The sequence below is a fragment of the Gracilinanus agilis genome, chromosome 4 (assembly GCF_016433145.1).
Source record: "Gracilinanus agilis isolate LMUSP501 chromosome 4, AgileGrace, whole genome shotgun sequence".
Taxonomy (NCBI): domain Eukaryota; kingdom Metazoa; phylum Chordata; class Mammalia; order Didelphimorphia; family Didelphidae; genus Gracilinanus; species Gracilinanus agilis.
The window spans coordinates 440719896-440739772 of NC_058133.1; the positions used below are offsets into that span (position 1 = coordinate 440719896).

The 19877-nt window shown below is 40.0% G+C and overlaps 1 protein-coding gene across 1 annotated transcript; it reads right to left on the reverse strand.

Annotated features, from left to right (window-relative positions):
- Positions 1-2342: 2342 nt before the first annotated feature.
- Positions 2343-17513, reverse strand: F3 (coagulation factor III, tissue factor). Its single transcript, XM_044675859.1, has 6 exons — positions 17205-17513; positions 15481-15592; positions 9166-9356; positions 6103-6281; positions 4860-5019; positions 2343-3480 (listed from the first exon to the last, which is right to left on the reverse strand). Exons 1-6 carry the CDS (start codon positions 17299-17301, stop codon positions 3290-3292), a joined length of 930 nt encoding a protein of 309 aa, XP_044531794.1. The 5' UTR covers positions 17302-17513; the 3' UTR covers positions 2343-3289.
- Positions 17514-19877: the final 2364 nt, after the last annotated feature.

Below are 19877 nucleotides of genomic sequence, written 5' to 3' on the forward strand. Positions count from 1 at the left end.
ACTGAAGCCTTTATCACTCTTTCACAAATATAATACTCTTTTAAAACCTGTTGAGTTTTACAACTGGTTTTATTGCATTAAAAAAGTTATACTGCAAAAGATGAAGAATGATCTGATTAGGTTCTTCAGTGGTCAGAGGATAACATAATAGCATCTGTTATGCCAGATATTTTCTTTAATAGGACTCATAGTTATCTGATAAATCAATATGCTGTTATTATGTATCATCTGCAGGGACATGGAAATACATTTGTCACATATAGAAGTCATCATAATAGATTAAAAAATATTTATTTTTTTTAACTCCTTACCTTCTGCCTTAGAATCAATACCATGTATCGGTCCCAAGGCAGAAGAGTGGTAAGGGTTAGGCAATGGGGGGTCAAGTGACTTGCCCAGGGTCATACAGCTGGGAAGTATGTGAGGCCAGGTTTGAACCTGGGACCGCCCATCTCTAGACCAGACTCTCAATCCACTGAGCCACCCAGCTGCCTCATAAAAAAAGATTTTACTTAAAGATACAAAATATAATTAATATGCATTTTATCTATTTGAGTCAAGAGGGACAGGGCTGGACCTGTGATTTCATTGGTATTGGGAACTCCCAGGTGTGCAGCAATTTAGGGCAGCATCTTCTCTGCTACTTAAGAGATCTGAACCACTGAATGACTCTCTCAAGGCCAGTATGTATGTATCAAGGGTAGAATTTGAACCCAGATCTTCCTAGCTTCAGGTTTGGACGTGTTTACTTGTTCGTCATCCTCTGCTGTCTCCTCTGTATTTGAGTCAAATAGCTTGAGAAAATTTTGTAATAGTTATATAGCTCTGAAATTCTTCAGACAGTTCTTAAGAAATAAACTGAAAGAACCACAGCAAAGATTCAAGGTCCATAAAAGCAGGCTGTGGTCAGTGACAGCAGGGGGGGACTGAAGGATCTCTTTGAGGCTCTATATGGCCAGAAAGGGAGGAGGGCTGATCACAGAGAGGAGGAGCGGCAACAGAAGGACAATAAGAGTGATGCACGGATACCCTCAAGATACAGAAAGTTCAGGGACCTAAATATACAGGGACAGGCTTCATGCAAGATTTGTGATAAACAAGGGACAGGAGTCACGTAAGGGAGACGAAACCCAGAAAGGAGGGAGCTTAATATGTGGGAGATGCTCCATACAAGATTGATGATAAACAAAGAACAAGAATCACATAAGAGAAAGAAAACCTAGGAAAGGGGGGCTTTAATACATGAGTAGGTACTTCATAAAAGATTTATGATAAACAATGGATGAGAGTCATGTAAAGGAGAGAAAACCCAGAAAAAAGGGACTCAAATACATGAAGAGATGCTTCACGAAGGATTCGCGACAAATGATGGATAAGAGTCATGGGGAAAACCCCCAGAAAGGCAGGACCTTAATACATGGGGACATGCTTAATGCAAGGTTATGCTCAATAAACAATGGTCAAAAGTCATGCAAGGGAGAAAAAACTCAAGAGTTCATGTTCTCCATTGGTGGAAGGAGCATTCTGATGAAATCATGGGTCACTCGAAGAATCACAAATATCGATAGTACCAATGGGGCCCAGCCTAGTTTTAATTCGGAGCACTGATCTGCCATAACAAATTCAGAAACATGTAGCTTAGCACATGTAAGTAAGGTGAAGGCTTTTTAGTGGGAATGGAGTAGGCAAGCTCTAGTTCTAGAGTCAGAGGACCCAGATTGGATTAAGTATCCATGAGAATAAATAAGGCCAGGCACTCTATTCCCTATGCCACCTAGCTGTTCACCATCAAGATCTAAATTCAAATCTGGCTTCCGATACTTACTAGCTGTGTGACCTTGGGCAGGTCCCTTAACTTTGTTTCAGTTTTCTCAACTGGAGAAGAAAATGGAGAAGGAAGTTCTTCCTGGTACCTTTGCTAAGAAAACCCCAAATGGGGTCAAAAAGAGTCAGACATAACTGAAATGACTGAGCAGCTTCCTGACTGTGGGCTCTATCCATTGAACCACCAGTTGCCTCTGGTGGCCCCTGTCTCTAAGCATCCTCTCTTTCAAGACTAAATCATTGGGGCAGCAGGGTGTCTCAGTAGATTGAGAGTCAGGTCTAGAGATGGGAGATCCTAGGTTCAAATTTGGCCTCAAATTTGAACTTCCTAGATGTATGACCCTGGGCAAGTCACTTACCACTCATTGCCTAGCCCTTACCACTCTTCTGCCTTGGAGCCAATACACAGTATTGATTCTAAGATGGAAGGTAAGGGTTTAAAAAAAAAAGACTAAGTCATGAATGAGAAATAATTTAAAAAGCAAAGTAATCTTTTATTTTCATCCCATTCACCTTTATTTATATAACAGTATATTAAATAAATTACTGCAATATATACAAATACATACATATTATAGACATAAATAGAAAATCCCCAAATACAAAACCTTTCCAAAAACACAGACATATACATAATAGACACCGACATCAAGGGTCTAAAGTACCTCAAAGCATAATTGACAGTTCATTTATATAGTAGTCTTCTTACAAAAATAGAGTATCTGTCAAGTGTTTAAGCAACATCCTTTAGTCTGTTAAAGTGCTAAACCCTATGGCATAGGAGAATGGTGCCCAACCCTCAAGCCGCTGGTTTCAGTGTCTGTAACAAAAATGTTCACGTCAGCCTGGTGCCTACGCTGTGTTGGCAGTAGTCCCCAATGGTGCCCGTGCTTCCATTAGGCAAAAGGAGAGTTTTTCTACCCCTCATGTCTAGCTTTTCCTTTCCTGTACTCAGACAGTGGCAGAGAGAGGAGGAAAAGGAAGACTACGACCAGGACAAACACTGACCAATGGGTCTTATTGTAATCATGCATCTCTGAAAGTCTCTGCCTTTCCAAACCTGCAGGATGGAGAAATCGAGGCTGACACGTGGTAGAAAGAAATCTACCCACAGCACAGGCTGCCTTCTTGCATGGTTTCAGGTCAACCTCTCACTGGCTCTTCCGAATTCCACCCGGTCGTTCGAAGGTCTGGAGATCAGATTTCAACTTGCGGGAAGATTATAGAGTCTAAAAATCTGACAAGTTCAGGAGTGATAGTGTTAAAAAATAAAATAAGATAAAATCTGCAACAGTGGCTGTACCATTCATTGATTTCCAAAGCGATTTAGGGAGATCCCTAAGTCGGAATGACGAGTGTAGTCAGAAATAAACAGGATTTTCATTTCCCCTTTGAATGCAAAGGCTACCTTCCCAAGCTCTACCGTAGTGATGCTCTCCAAGGTTTTGTTCTCTTCCAAGTACCATCACAGTAAGATGTAGCTTTTGCAGTAGTCGATAGTGGCAGGAATGGCGTCTCCTTCACACACTGTTAAGTGGCGAGTTTTCTTTCCTGTCTCGTTTAGCTCTCGATTTTGACATTTGTACAGAGTCACAGAGAGGATGATGATGAGGATGATGATGACAAAAATGATAGCACCGACGATGAAGAACAACTCTGAAAGGAAAAGAAAATGGTTACTTGTCTGGGTAGAAAAGTTTTTTTTTTTTAATTCTGAATTTAAACATCAAATAAAACAGGAAAAATATTTCCATATGCATGTAGATATACATATATAATATCAGAACAAAAAGCTCATTTATGAAATCATGGATCTCTGTTATTGTACGGCTTGCTTAAAAAAGATATACACGTCTGTATAAATAACATTTACATATGGGATATAGACGTACACATATAATAAATACCTAACATATATAATGAATATGTCATATGTATAATAAAGATACATAATTTTAAAGACTTGTTTTATATTCTCTTCTGTACATTAAAAAGAAAAAGATACTTTAAATTCTTCCTTTCTTTTCTTCTCTATCTTTATTTCTCCTTCATCCCACTTACCACTCCTTTCCCCAGATTGGGGAAAAAGAAAACAAAGAGAAAATTAGAATAGACTTTCCCTGACATTCTTCATTCATGGTTGCCGCTGAGGGCAGAACTCAAAATTACCCCATTCTCTTTGTGTCTGACTCAAAAATTTTTCCTTCCATTTCAAAATACTTGATTTATGATAAAGTCTAACTCCATTGGAAAGAAGTCTAACCTAAGTTACAGTGGCTAAGTGGGCAGCTGGGTGGTTCAGTGGATTTAGAACCAAGCCTAGAGATTGGAGGTCCTGGATTCAAATCTGGCCTCAGACACTTCCTAGTTGTGACCCTGGGCAAGTCACTTAACTCCATTGCCTAGCCCTTGACCCTCTTCTGCCTTGGAATCAATACTATGCATTGATTCTAAGATGGTAGGTAAGGGTTTAAAAGAAAAAGCTGCAGTGGCTAAATCCTAAACTTAACTGGAGAAAATATTCAACAAATGCTCTGGTACCACCCCAAATGCATGCACATACATGCAGGAAACCTATTTGAATGTTAACCAATCAAGCAACAAGCATGTAGGAAGTGATTATTATGTGTCAGGTCCCAGGGATATAGATACAATAAACTGGAGGTTCTTCAACTGGAATCTACGGATAGATTCCAGGTTGGTGAATTTTAAAAATATTTTCAATGAATTTAATTTATTTTATAATTGTATGTATTTTATTTTATAAACAAATATAAATCTGTATTTATGTATAAAATATAGCTGCAATGGCACCTAGGGAGTTCAATGGATAGAATGTTGGGCCTGAAGCTAGGAATATTTTCATAAAGTATATAATTCATTATTATATATTATATGTAATTATGTATTCACATAAGTAAATTATATAAATTCAGCCTTAGACATTTACTAGTTGTGTGACCTTGGCCAAGTCACTTAATTTGTCTGCCTCGGTTTCCTCATCTCTACTAGGTACAATTTCAGAGCACACTCACCTTTAAACACAACTTTCTCTTCACTTGTACAAGTGATTTTGCTTTCTGGACTCTTCTGCTTTGCTCTCCGAGACGGAATGACTGCCTGAACACTGAAGCAATAACTTTCTCCTTTGTCCACATCAACCAAAAATTCATTCGTGTCCGTCTTTGCTGATTTCTGTTAAGAAAGACAGATTATAAGACCCAAGATTTAGGGCTGAATGATCATCTTCCCATAAACCCCCTTCATCTTACAGAGGAGGAAACTGAGAGTCAGAGATAGGGAGTCACTAGCTTCAGGTCCCAAAAAGAGAAAGTCAATAAGCCAGAGTTCTCGGTTTATTTTGTAGAAATTTTTTTAATCACAGACAGTCTAGTTTAGTGGCATTACAATTTGATCTTTTGTTGCAGGCCTTCCTTTTCTTCCTAGCCAAGGCTAGGGTGGGATGAACACCTATTTAATCCTCTTGGTCCGGGTGTGGACCAGGCAGGAGAAGCTGGCTCCTCTCTAGGCATCAAGCCCTGGATTTTTCCCACCTCAAGAGAAGATGAAAGTACTAAAGTGTGTGATTGTGCGATACCCATTCCAAGCAAAGGTAGGCACTACAGTGCTCCCAAAAGGTGTTTCCAATAGAAAAACTTGTTCTGGGCTTTAAACTACAAATAAGACTTTTCCAGAGGTTGAGTAAAAGAGGGAGGATCTGTCTGTGGGATCCTTGCTATGAACAGAAATCCAAATTTTAGACCTTTGGACAAAAGAGTTTTTGAGATGATCTAGTCGAACTCTCTGTTTTAACAGATAAAGAAACCAAGGCTAAAAGAGTTTAAAGCATCTTGTTCCTGGTTATACAGTTGCTAAGTAATAGAAATGGGAACAGAGTTTAGACCTTCCAACTTCATCCATTACTCTGACTATTATATACTTGGTTGTTTCTCAACCACTTCCCATTTTGCTCCCCCTCAAAGGAGACAAGCTAGATGGCACAGTGGTTAGAGTACCAGACTTCAAATCAAGAAGACCCAAATTAAAATCCTGTCTCAGATACTTATTAGCAGCATAACCCTGGTCAAGTCACTTAACTTTAGATTTCTAATCTATATCACACACACATATACACACATATTTATGAGGGAAAAATACTATAATGCTTGTGAAGCTAGCATTGTATAAATGCTATATTGCTAATATTTATTATTAATCTGCAATTTAAAAAGTTTTAGGGGATCCCAAAGTAGAGGGGAGATGGGGGAAGAAACTCACCTTTCCTGTACTTGCAGCCTTCCAGTAAAAAAGCGTGTAAGTTAGATCCTTGTGAAAAATCTGACGGAGGGTTTGAAAGGTCCCATTTTGTCTAAATGATGTGATGGAATCTTGAACTTCCACTCTCAGTTTTGTGCCATTTTGTGAAAATTTTCCAATTCTTGGTTGCCCGAGGTTTGCTGAGATAAAGAAGACAAGAATGATGGGAACCAGGGAATTGCAGTGAAAGTACAAATCTTATCTGCTATCATTCAACTTTTTATTGTTTGTCCTCCCTATAAAATACAGTCCTTGGGTGGTCACTCTTCATGGCAGGTAGGTCCTTGACTACATCGCCAAAACTCGAACCTTTTCCCCTAGTATTAAGGTTCTTTGGTCAGGAGAAATGAGGGATACAGGAAAGGGAATCAACATGGAATGGGCTCGACGTGGCTAAATTCAACACGTGCATTATGCTTTTAGGGCAATGTGGTCAACAGGCACTTGTGGATCCAATGACTTTCTTTACTTTTAGGACTTTGGCCTTGGAAAGAAACAAGGAACATCTCATCTAACTCCTTCCTGAGTAGAAATCCCTTTAGAAACATTCAAAATAATTCAAGTCTCACATGGTTCAATGGGGACATGACTGGGGATGTTGACTCTAAAGCATCACCTTAGTGCAAATACTAATAATATGGAAATAGGTATTGATCAATGAAACATGTAAAACCCAGTGGAATTGTGGGTCAGCTACAGGAGGGGGGAGAGAGGAAGGAAGGGAAAGAACACGAATCATGTAACCATGGGAAAATACTCAAAATTAATTAATTAAATAAATTTTAAAAAATAATTCAAGTCAATAGACATTTGTTAGTTCCCATTATGTTATCTACTGTACCTCTGAAGACAATTCACTTTTGGACAGTTGTCCTATATCATACACAGTGCTGTATTTTGATCCAGAAAACTATACTAGGCATGAGATTTGAATATGAACATATACTAACTCACTTTCAGAGGGAAGGGAAAAATTTTCCACTCACCTCCTAAAATTCCCATAAGTCGTTTCTCTACCTCTTCTTATCCTGCCCACGTATTATGTTGTTTTGGTTTTTTTTTTTAAACTTTATTTGGTTCTGTGCCACTCTTTATCATGGTCTAGATGGCTCTCGATCACACCATACCCAAAAGAATCATAGAACTTGGGAGCGATAAGGGATTTCAGTGGTCATCTAGTCTAATCTATACTTGAAAAGAATCTCCATTATAATAATATTCCCACCAGGGGGTTTACTTCAATCTTTAACTTTGATTAGAAGCATTTTAAGGAAGGGAACCCATGGACCCCATTCCAATTTGAAACTGTAAAGTTTTCTTGACATTATGTCAAAATTTGCCAAACTTTATCCATGATTACATTTATTACTCTTGTTTCTGCCACTAGGGGTCAAACAGAACAATCTAATCTCTCTTAGACATCCCTACAATATTGTTATTTTTCAAGCACGTCTGGCTCTTTGTGAACCCATTTGGGGTTTTCTTGGCAAAGTGGTTTATAAGTAAAGTAGAGTGCTTTATAATTCTCTTTATAGATGAGGAAACTGAGGCAAACAGGGTTAAATGACTTGCCCAGGGTCACACAGCAAATAGGTGTCTGAGGTCAGATATGAACCCAGGAAGATGAATTTTCCTGAATCCATTTTATCCATTGTCCCATGCACTTCACAACTGACTACTAAAGGGTATGCTTTGTGAAGGAGAGCAAGTTGAACCAGAGAAGGATTGGTGCAAGAAACTGAGGATGCTAAGTCTAGATGAGGAGGTTCCAGGGGAATATGAAAGTTCTCGTCAAGCATTCTAGTGGCTGTCATGCCAAAGGGAGATTACCCTTGTTCAACTTGGTCCAAAAGGTCAAGAGGAAAGAATTTGGGGAAGTTGAATAAAGGCAAGTTTAAATTTGGATTTGATGGAAGAAAACACGATCAAACTTCCTTACAATTAGACCTATCCAAATGTGGTATTAGTGGCTTTCAGAGGTAGCGGGTTCTACCATCACTGGAACTCTCTAAGCAAAGCCCAAATAGTACCTACTACCTGGATGTTACAGCAGATCCTTTTTCAGTTGTAAGCTAGACTTAATAGCTCTGAGATCTCTTCCGAAACAGAGATTTTGTGTCTGTATCTTAATCTTTATTTTGCCTTTTGCTTAATAAATGTTTGTTCGATGAAAAAGCTAAGGCTGTGCTTTTAATATAGCATATGTACAACTGAGCTAATATATACTTAATGTGATAGTAATAATTTTTTAAAAAGAAGGAAGTTACAGCCTATTCATGTAAGAGATTTAGCTTCATTTGTCCTTAGAAAATATTTTCATTATTTTTTTAAAATCCAATTTTATTTCATTTCTAATTTTTTTCATTCTCCTGTGATACTCTAATGGCCTAGAGGTGACCCTGCACTTTTGAAGGCAGCCCTGCCAGAGCAGCACAAGTCCTGGCAGGCCACATCAAGCTGGAAATCCTCCGAGAACAATCACCTGATACGCTGGGTATGTCTGTTGGTCAAGGATGTGGCGGAGTGAGTGGGAGGGGGCAGCGGGTGTTATCTATGATTTTACAGAGGAGCTCTCGGTTTGGAAATTTCTTCCACCAGTGTAGATTTGTGACCTACTAATAACTTAAAGCTTTAGAGAATTTTGGGGGGACCATTGAGAGGTGAAGCAAGGAGCCCAAGGCCACAGACTGAATATTAGAGGTACAATGCCTTAGCAGACCCTCCTGATTTCAAAGCTCAGACCCTATCTACTACACCATGCTGCCTCTTCCAAGGACCAGCCCTGCTAAATTCAGAAAGGTTGATCACCAGAAGGCTGGCCTTGGGAAGCAAATTTTTTCAGTCCCTGAAACTCAGGACATCCAGAGTTGTTAAAGGGTCAAAATTTCCAATGGGGTGGGAGGACCAGTTTCTAACAAGATGAACCCAAGGGAAACCTTGTTTAAGATGGTGCTCACTGGCCCACTATTGTATCCAAAATATATAATTAGAATTGAAGTAATAGCCCCAGTCTCCCTTACTTACTGTCTAAATAAGGTGTGAAGTCAGGTGCATTAGCATGTAGGGATTCTTCGGGGTCCCCATCTAACTTTTCTTGGTTTTCAGAAACGATTCGAGCAATGTACGTGTCCTTCACATTTTTCATCTCATCTGTGAGGTCACATTCTGTATTTTTTATTTGAAAACATTTCCTTTTCCAGTTTCCCCATCTGGTACTAAAAAGAAAAAAAGAAAAAAATGGCGACGAGAGAGAAAATTAATTGTTTGCTTCCCAAAAGGGTGTGTGTGTGTGTGTGTGTGCCTTGATGTGAAATTGGGCTGCTAATAGCTACAAAGGAAAAGAACTTTTTCTACAATAACCTAGCTGGATTATCTTTATAATTCCATCTATTTTCATCAAAATTGGGGATGGGGCAGACTATCTAAAGCACAACAAGTGAAACTTTTTGCTATTCCATTTTATACATAACACAGTTTTACTTTTGCAACATTCCTCCCTCTGTGCCCTCTTATAGGTCTTGATCTTTGCTAAATTGAGGTATGTGTGACAAACAAAGCACAAAACCAATTCTGGATCCATGGGGAACAATTCTTCAACTGGCTGGGGCATCCAATGAAAAAGTATAGAATGTTAAAGGAAATAGAAAGGACCTCAAAGATTTCCTAGCCCTGTCCCCTTCTTTTATAGAGGCAAAAATTGCAGAGAAAAAAGGGAAGTGATCAGGAGAGGTTCATCCAACTAATAAATAGTAGGGCCAGAATTTGAACCCAGGTATCTTGACTCCAGTGAAAAAAATGCCTTATCCCAAATCTGGTGGCAATCAAAGCTTAGGGATTCGCTTCAAGACATGCAAGCTTCCAAACTATTTGGCACAGTTATATTTAATTATATTCTTTAGAAATAAGATAATCTCATACAACATAGCATCTCGTTAGGAAAAAATACAATCTGTATCCCTGATAGCTTATTCTTTCCTTTACATATACAGGACGAAGGTATTCACTTGTTGAAAAATGTTTGCCAGTCAGTACAAGTGATACATTACTAACAAAGACCCTGGCATGGTACTAGATTAATCATTTGTCCTAAGGTGCACGAATGAAGGGTGAGATTTGTAGAGCTCCTATTGAAAGAGAAATCCTATAGCATTCGTGTATGGTCAGTTATGATTTGGACATAAGTAACAGCTGTGAACTTAAGGGTTTCATTTTTGCTTTTTACTTGGATCCCCAATGTTATGTTAAAATGCTAATTATTAAAATAATAACTTTTATAATTACATATAATTTATAAATTATAATTATTATAAAATAATAACTATTAAAATGCTAACATGTTTACACAGTAACGGCGGTATTGTACGATGATCAACTGTGAAAGACTTGGCTATTCTCAGGAATACAACAATCTAAGATAATCCTGAAGGACTTATGACAAAAGATGCTATGCCCGTCCAGAGAAAAAACCGAGTATAAATGCAGATCGAAGCATATTCTTTTTCACTTTTATTTGTGTGTGTTTTTATTTTGGGGTTTTGGTTTTATATGTGTTCTCTCTCACAACATGACCAAGATGGAGATATGTTTTGCATGATCATACATGCATAACCTAGATTATATTGTTTCCCATCTCAGGAAACGGAGTGGAAAGGAAAGGAGGCAAGGAGACAATTTGGATTTATAATTTTGGAAAATGTATGTTAAAATTGTTATTACATGTAATTGAGAAAAATAAAATATTAAAAAACAAAATAAAAAATAAAATGCTAATGTACTTTCAGGGCAAAAAAAAAACCAAGATCAGATAGTTTTAGTTTTCTGAGCCTGACAGGAAGGCAATGGATAGCACATTTTCTTAGAGCTGAACCAAATCGGATGGGAAATCCTGGTCATTTTTATTTTCAAATATTCCAAAATGCTCAGGGTGGTTTAGAAACATCTCTTTATTCTTGGTACCCTTTTTCATGGAATCAAAGATTTAGAGCTAAAAAGGACGTTAGAGATCATTGAATCCAATCTCTCATTTTAAAAAGGAGAAAACTGAGGTTGAGGAAAGTAAGCGACATACTTGAGGTCATAAAACTAATAAATGACAAAGTCAGAATTCAAACCCAAGTCCTCTGACTCCAAATCTGCCATTCTTTCTACTGCGGCACATGCTTTCCTCTTAACTGCATGTTTTGAAACTCAATGAGCCTTTTTTTAAAACCAAATCAGAATGATAAATATGTACTAAATATTAGAAAATAACTTACTCTCTCAAAGTAAAGTTAAGATGATGCTAGGTAATTCCTTTTTATGATTTTTTGGCAAATAAATAATATGGATGGGACAAGAGGGATTCAATATGTTGTTAGAGCTCTGTATTCCAAGGATCTTGGACTAAAATATATCAACAGAACCCATAAACACTGATTTGAGGAAAGGTATGTATGGAATCCTTTCAGCAAAAAGGGGCAGGAGCAGGGATATTTTGAGACAAGAGAGAAATTTATTGCAGACCGAGAGGTTGTTGCTAGATGGCATAGTGGATAGATTGCTGGGCTTGATGTCAGGAAGACTCATCTTCCTGTGTTCAAATCTGGCCTCAACACTTACTAGCTTTGTGACCCTGGGCAAGTCATTTAACCCTATTTGTCTCAGTTTCCTCATCTGTAAAATGAGCTGAAGAAGGAAATGGCAGACCACTCCAGTATCTTTACCAAGAAAACCTCAAATGCAGTCATGCAGAGTCAGATGTCAACTGAACAACAAAGTAAGTTTATCTTTATAAACACAATTCCACATTTGATGTCTTAGAGGGAAAAATATCACCAATATCACCTTTTTCTTTTTGAATCTTCACTGACATCATAGGGAAGACAAGATGGGAAACATGGCATCTAAGAGAACTATCATGGCCCCCATCACTTGTGCCTGGCATCCCCCTCCTCACTTCCACCCCTCCCCCTCCACTCCTCCCACCATAGGTACTAGGAACTCTCATCTGAAAGAAGAGTTAAGCTAGCAGTGAAATGGAGGAGCCTGAATTCTGTGGTCACCCTCACACACATCCATCAGAGGAGCTATTTAGCAGATCTGGAAGATGAACAGCTATTCGAAGTTCCTTCCAACTCTTTAATTAGCCATATTATTTTCAAGAGTCTCTAGGTTTTTTTCCTAGGCAGTAAAACCTTATTAATTATTTAAATTAGGAAAAAGACTTGTCTGAATGAGTAGAAATTCTGAACAGGAGACTAACTGAAAATCAGCATTTTATTTGCAAACCATTTGGAACTCAGAATGACTTTTCCCTTAGAAACAATGTTCTGTAGAGTTTCCAAGACCAGCCCATTAAAGGCTACTTAACTCTTTAAGTTAAGGGAATTGCTATTCCCTGAAGGCTTGACTCTCTGGAGCCACACCATGTCTGATCATAGTTCACTAGGGGGGAAATCTGTCCTCAATTGTTACTTAGACACAAAAATCACAGATCTGAAGGTTGGGATGGACCCTGGTGGCTGTCTAATCCAACCCATACACTAAAGAGATCCACTTTAATCTACTAAATAAATGGCCACACATTTAGCCCTTAGTGCAATTAGGAGAACAGGGCAGTGAGGTATAGGGAAGAGTACTAGTTCTGGAGTCAGAGGATCTGATTTCATACTAATTGCCCCTCTGACACTAGCCATGTGACCCTGGGTAGCTCATGTACCTTCTGGGAATAAAAGAAAGGAAGGGATGAGACTAGATGACTTCTGAGATCCCTTCCAGCTTGAGATCACCGCTTCTAGGATTTCTGCCTACTACTCAAAGATCAATAATCCAGCTCCTCTGATTCCAAGCCACTGGCAGGATGTCCCATGGCTTCTGCTGGGGGAGAGGCAGGATAAAGAAGAGGCTGCAGATTAGGAATCTAGTGACTAGAGTTTAGAAAGGCAGGAGAAACTCTGGCAGGTTGGAAACTCAGAAGGGAGAGGAGGACTGTGTGTCAGTTAGACTTCCCTCCTCCCTTTCTTCACCCAGTTCCCTATCTCCACAGCAGACCTTGGTACAGGAACAAGGTGTAAAGCAGGGGACATTCTGGATCCCAGAGACAGGATTTTCAGTGGGAACTGGGGAGGAGATAGAAGGAGTGAGAAGAATGGAAGGGAAATCTGGCAGGACAGTACTTAATGAAGATAGTAGGTAAAGGCAAGGCATTTGTAAATTGGAGTTTATATTTTTTAAAGGGCAGTTTTGCTAGTTATATACCATAAAGGCTGGCAAAAGTTTGCTGTTTATAACAGTTAAAGAATTCACTTATGTCTAAAAGGAAGTCTATAAATTCTTTGAAGTAAACTACTCCTCTCATCATAGTGTTTGTTCTATTATGTTTCATAGTAAAGCATATCCTTGTGAAGAGTAAGTACAAAGGAAGACTTTGGCTAAAATGGTGAGATTTTTACAGATTGTGGATTACTAAAAGCCAATATTTCAACTGGTGTTGTCTTGACTATCCCAAATGCAGAATCCATACCGGCAAGTTTTATCCTGGCCATCATCTCTCTCTCTCTCTCTCTCTCTCTCTCTCTCTCTCTCTCTCTCCTTAAAATTTATTTGATTAATTAATTTAGAATATTTTTCCATGGTTACATGATTCATGTTTTTTCCCTCCCTTTTTCCTTTCCCCTTCCCAGAGCTGACAAGCAGTTCCACTGGGTTTTATATGTATCATTGTTCAAGATCTATTTCCATTTATTAATATTTTCAATAGAGTGATCATTTAGAGTCTACATCCCCAATCATGTCCCCATTGAACCATGATTTCTCTGTTTTTAAAGAACATCTAAGATAGAGACAGCTAAGTAACTCAGTGAGTAGAGAGCTGTGCCTAGAAACCAAAAGTCCCGCATTCAAATCTGGCCACAGACACTTCCTAGCTGTTTGATCCTGTACAAGTTATTTAATCCCCATTATGTAGCCCTTACCATTCTTCTGCCTTGGAATCTATACTTTGTATTGATTCTAAGACAAAAGGTAAGAGTTTAAAAAAAAAAACCTAAGATGATACAAAAGCATTTGAAACTCTGCCTTTCTCTTCACCATTATGAAATATTGGCCATGATAATCAGTCTGAATAATAATCAAAAAATGCTGTCACTGTTCTGACACCAGTGTGTCCAAGGAGAAGTGTATCCCTGCTACTTAAAAAGTCTCAGCATAAACTAAAAATGGCACCTTTAATTTTAACTAGTAGCACTTGTATGCCTTTGTGAAATGACTGGAAAGAAAGTATCATCTTCCCACAAACACTGTTTTTTGGAACTTCCTGCCTGGAACTCCTTCCTTAGAAGGAAAGTGAGGAAAAAAAAAATCAAAAGAAAATACTAGTCATATAGCTAGCCGTATGACTGGGTTTATTCTAAATAGGGAGGCATGTCTCTGAACACTCTAGGTTTCCATAGTCAGAGTTTTATGGCTGCTCAGACAAACTATCAGTCATAATCATAGTCCTGCACTTGCCTCTCCAATTTGATTTTCTCCCAGTTTGTTTCTGCCAGGCATATTTAATCATGTCTCTGGCATATTCAATGAATGCTCTGGATTGGCAGAGTACAGACACCTATGAATCAAACAGTGCCCCAGGTGACTTAAGCATTCAAACTACTAGCCCCCTCGCTTCCTCCTGCCTCATACTTTGCCCCAAAGTCTAGACTGTTAGCTAAAGAAGGGAGATTCATGAAGATCGGGTAGACCAGGTGTCATTCCTCTTGTAAGACTAATAGTGAATCAGAACCTCCATCACCTACTAGCAAAGGTTTCCCTTTCCACGGCTCTCAATTCAATCTCTGAAATTTTTGATCATCCCTAAAACAGCATTAGCATTCTCTGCCAGCTTCAGTAAGTCCCCCTCTTCTTGTCTCTTCTCACTGCCTAATTAATATAAGCAGCTTCACATTCTTGATAGAACTATGCAGAGCTCTGAAAACACCAGTGAATTCCCTCTTCTTTGCTATGCACTTCATGGCCATCAGCAGTCATCTTTACCCACCCCTGTACTGAAGACAGGGAAATGGCACATAGAAGGGTCAGTGGCTAGTGTTCATTTTGGAATCAGAAAGATTTGAGTTCAAATCTTGCCTTAGGTTCTTAGTAGTTGTGTGACCCTGGGCAAGGCACTTAATCTCTTTAGTCCTCAGTTTCTTCATCTGCAAAACAGGGATAATAGTAGCACACACTACAGAGCATTGTTGGGTGGATCAGCTAAATCAGCGGGAATAATTGCTTTATAAACCTTTAATAGCTATATAAATGCTAGCTACTATTAAACGATGACATCCCAGAAATCTCACTGTGATCAAGATGTCTACTTACCTTATCTCAACAGAGTAGACATAATTGACTGGTTTGGGCTCCCATTCCAATATGGTCTTGAAATCAATGGATTTCCAGGTTATGTTATATGCTAACACTATATCTGAAGTACCTATGCACACACAAGAAAGAAGGGCCATTATTTTAGTGTATCTAATTAGCACAGTTTTTGATTTTAATGCTTTCTGTATGATAGCATAAAATGCTCTTACGATTTTCCCCTTTATATCTTACAGTATCGGATTTAAAAATTTTTTGGTAATAGATGTTTTTTCTCCCCTTATTGACTAATGAAGAATAGCTAACCTAGTCCCATATTTGACTAAAGGTAAATTGCTTATCTAATAACTAATTTATGTTACGACCCATAAAAACGCACAAGAAACTTGTCCTTAAGAGAGAAAAAAAATCTGTACTTGAGAAAGAGAACTAGCACTTAAGAATATAATATTTAAAACAAATTAAAAAAAAAAAAAGCAAGATCAAAGAGACCCTGCTTCTGTAACTCAGCTTGTTATCCGAAGTAGAAATTCTGCTTCATAAGATTATTTATTTTGAGTTGGATTCTCTTGTCCAGGTCCCTCATTTTACAGATGAGGAAACTAAGTCTATTTATGGGGTAACTTGCCCAAGGTCACACAGGTGGTAAGTGGCAGAGCTGGGATCTGAATTCAGATCTCTTAAGTCCAGAGAGGTACCCTGTACCACCCTTCCTCCAGTGGAGCTGTTATAAAAACCGAAGAAAAGCTTAAATGGAAGGGAGTGTAAAGACTGTGTAAGGAGTTATGATTGTAATGAAACCCAGTCTCATCAGTTCTTATCTCAATTAGATAAACCAGGCAGTGGGAGATCCAGAATACTGAGAGGGATGATAGCATGAGCTGACTGGGCATAGACATACAGAACTTGTCATAAAGACAATTAGAAGCATTTCTATGTTTTACTACACAAACTAATTATGTCATTACATAATTCCAGTAAAATCCAGTGCGGAAATGTGGTGTGTACAATGCGGTTCTTGCTCTATTCTAAGATTTTGCAACTTGATTCTTCTGTTCTCACACTGAAAATCATGAAAGGAAATTATTCATTATTCTTCACACTCAAGGTACTCTCCAAGATTTTAGTTTGACAGTGAAGTGGTTTGCGTGATATTCTGAAAGGTAAAGGGCCCCCACTCACCTCCTACGTGCAAAACGGACAATTCTATAGACCCCCTGACTTAGGCGATTTCTGAGAACCTTAAAAGGAGAATTGGCAGAGTTGGAGAGTGAGAGCGAGAAAGAGTTAACAATTGAGGGCAAGATTCGAGTTCGCCCCAAGCCACAAGAAGAGAGTTGCTCCTGGCTTAGAATTCTACCTGCCAGCCTAGCCGCCGGAACAACAATGCATGGGAAATGAGCAGAAAACACAGAAAGAGGAAACTAGCAAGTTTCCAGTTTCAGATCTCATTCACCAGAGTCCGGCCACGGGCTACGGATGGCCCAGAGCCCGAGGCACGCCAGTTTCAACTCAGTTACCGCAGTTGGCCCTTCGGTCGCCCAGGTAAAGGGCCTGACAGCGCCCTTTCCCAGAGTCTGACTGTGTCCTTGTCTGCGACCCCGGACCCCGGGTCGGCCCCTCGCCCGGAGTATCAGAGAGCGTTTGGCTCGTTCTCCGTGCGCTCTCCACGCGCTGCTGCGGGGGTCTGAGCCCAGGCCCCCAAAGGTCTGGGCGTCACTCACCTGAAACTAAGGACACCTGGACGAAGACGAAGCCGAGTAGGATGGTCTGGAAAGAAGCGGTGGCTGCCACCAGGAGACAAGAATTGGGGGGCGCCATTGCCGTGAGCCTGCGCAGCGGGATAGCCTTTGGAGCGTTCCTGGGGGACTAGGTGAAGGTCTCGAGGTCTACAAGATGTGTGCTCGTTTGGGTGGGGACCCTTGCTGCTCTTTGCCTCCGGGGAGCCTTGTGTCTGGGGGTCGCATGTTGGCCTCTCAATATAAAGGCTTTGTTGGGCTCACTCCCTCTCCTGCTCCCTCTCCCGCCTCTTTGGAGATTGTCCGGCCCCTTTTCTGGGTTTGCCAGAGACGCTGCGATCGGGCCACTTCCACACCCCTCAAAAAGGCCCCCACGCCGCCTAGGTGGGCGGCCTCTCCTCATCTCCCACACCCCTGCCCCGCCCCCGACGCCTGGGGCCCCAGTGGGCTCCGGATCGGTGACTCACCAGCGGTGATTCAACCACGGTGAAGGAGAGAGTTGGCCAAAGAACTAGGTGCAGCCTCGACCACTGTTGGGGATTTCTAGAAGACGCTGCGCTGCCCTATGGGCTGTGCTCATGCCGCTAACCGAGCTACCGTGGGACCCTCTGATGGCAGGCTCCCAGGATAGGCAGCAGTGGCCATCTTCCCAGGCCTTCGGAGAAAAGAGAAGGGGAATTCCGTTTGTTGGAAAAGGCTAATTTGTTGCTGTTCAGGTTCTCATTCTTTGTGACCCCGTGGGCCATAGCTCACCAATTCTGTCTATGGGGGTTTTGGGGCAAGAATACTCTTGGAATAGGTTGCCATTTCCTCCTTCTTCCTTTTATTTTATTTATTTATTTTTTAAACCTTTACCTTCCCTCTTAGAATCACTACTATGTATTTGGTTCCAGGGCAGAAGAGTGGTAAGTGCTGAGCGGTGGGGATTAAGTGACTTGCCCAGGGTTACACAGCTAGGAAACTATCTGAGCTCACATTTGAACTCAGGACCTCCCGTCTCTAGGCTTGCCTCTCAATCCACTGAGCCCCCAACTGCCCCTTTGCCTTTTCCTTTTAATTATTCCTTGGACACTGTTTTCTGAAAATCTAGGGGGATAATAGCTGGTTCCTCAGAGAGAAAGGATTATTAACCATTTAATGAAAGGAGCCTAAACTCTCCCTCCTGAGTCGGTGCTGGGATTTCCCAGGCTCCTTATGTCCTTTGACCATCAGAGTACTCTAATATTACTATAATATGTACAGAGAACAAGAAAGAATTTAGGAGCCAGTAGCATCTGGTCACAATCATGAATCAGTAGCAAACATGTGCTTTCCTTAAAAACTAAAACAGGCCAGTTGTTTGAAGGAGGATTTTTAATGAGAGCAGTGACCAGGGGAGAATTACTAGTGATTGGCTTGTTCTCTCCCTGAAAGAGCCCTCTGTGAGAGCGAGGGTTAGTAAATCGTTTCTGTTTCAGCCTTTTGCGGTCCCTTCCAGCTCTTTAGACATATAATTCTATGAGTCATAGGTGTACTGAAACGAAACTTAAATTTTAAAATGATCAGAACTAAGTACCACTTTCTCGGTTGTATGACCCTGGGCAAGTCTCTCTTCTGTTTTTTGTTTTTTTGTTTTTTTTTTACAAGGACAGAAAGTGAGGTTTAAAGAAAAATCTAAATATCGTTGGATTTAAGTTCTGGTTTCCACTTATTAGTTCCTAAAAGTCCCGGGGGTCTTCGGGAAAGTCCCATCAAAAAGATGGATGCAGTAGAAATGTTAGGCGAGTAGGTTTGTATATCCTTAGATGGATCACTTTACCTCTGTGGATTTCAGATTCCGCCGCTAGATGGCGCAGTGTCTTGAGTATTGGATTTGGAGCAAGCAATAACCGAGTTCAAATCCTACCTCAGGAATTTACTAGTAATGTGACTTCCTCACCCCCAACCCCGCAGTTTCCTCATCTGGAAAATGAGGCTAATACTTGCTACTTCTGTTTTGAGGAACACATGAAATAACACGTAAAAACACTTTGCAAAGAGCAATGTAATAGCTAGCATTTATATAGTTACTATTATATATATTATATTATATATATATTATAGTACTTTAAGTTTGGCAAAGTATTTTACCATGGATATTATCTCACTTGATCCTCACAACTACCCTTTGGGATAGGTGCTATTATCCCCATTTTGCAGATGAGAAAACTGGACAGAGAGTAGTCTAGTGACTCTCGAAGGGTCACACAGCTAGGAAGTGTCTGATGCAGGATTTGAACTTAGGTCTTCCTGATTTGGAGGCCAGTGCTCTATTCACTGCAGCTGGTAAAATTAGAGAGTTAAGAGTGGATGAGTGTGGCAGGAAGAAAGACTTCAGGAAGCTCTTTGTAGAAAGACTCTTTATCAGTTGTTGTTCAGTCCTTTCTCTTGTGTCTAACTCTTCATGGCCCCATTTGGGATTTTCTTGGCAAAGATATTAGAGTGGTCTGCCATTTCCTTTTACGGCTCATTTGACAGATGAGGAAAGTGAGGCCAATAGGGTTAAATGACTTGCCCACAGTCACACAGGTAGGAAGTATCTGAGACCAGATTTGAACTCAGATTTTCTTGACTCCAAGGTTGGCGCTCTATTCCCTATGCTGCTGCCTTTTCTACCAACTAGAGCTGTGTGAAAATGTA

What these genes read in the sequence shown, in the direction of transcription:
- F3 (XM_044675859.1), bottom strand. Translation starts at nt 17,301, where the DNA reads ATGGCGCCCCCCAATTCTTGTCTCCTGGTGGCAGCCACCGCTTCTTTC. An exon ending in CTTCACACCTTATTTAGACA is followed by an intron (nt 6,282 to 9,165) that starts GTAAGTAAGGGA and finishes TCTTTATCTCAG; the next exon opens with CAAACCTCGGGCAACCAAGA. An exon ending in AGGCTGCAAGTACAGGAAAG is followed by an intron (nt 5,020 to 6,102) that starts GTGAGTTTCTTC and finishes CTTTCTTAACAG; the next exon opens with AAATCAGCAAAGACGGACAC.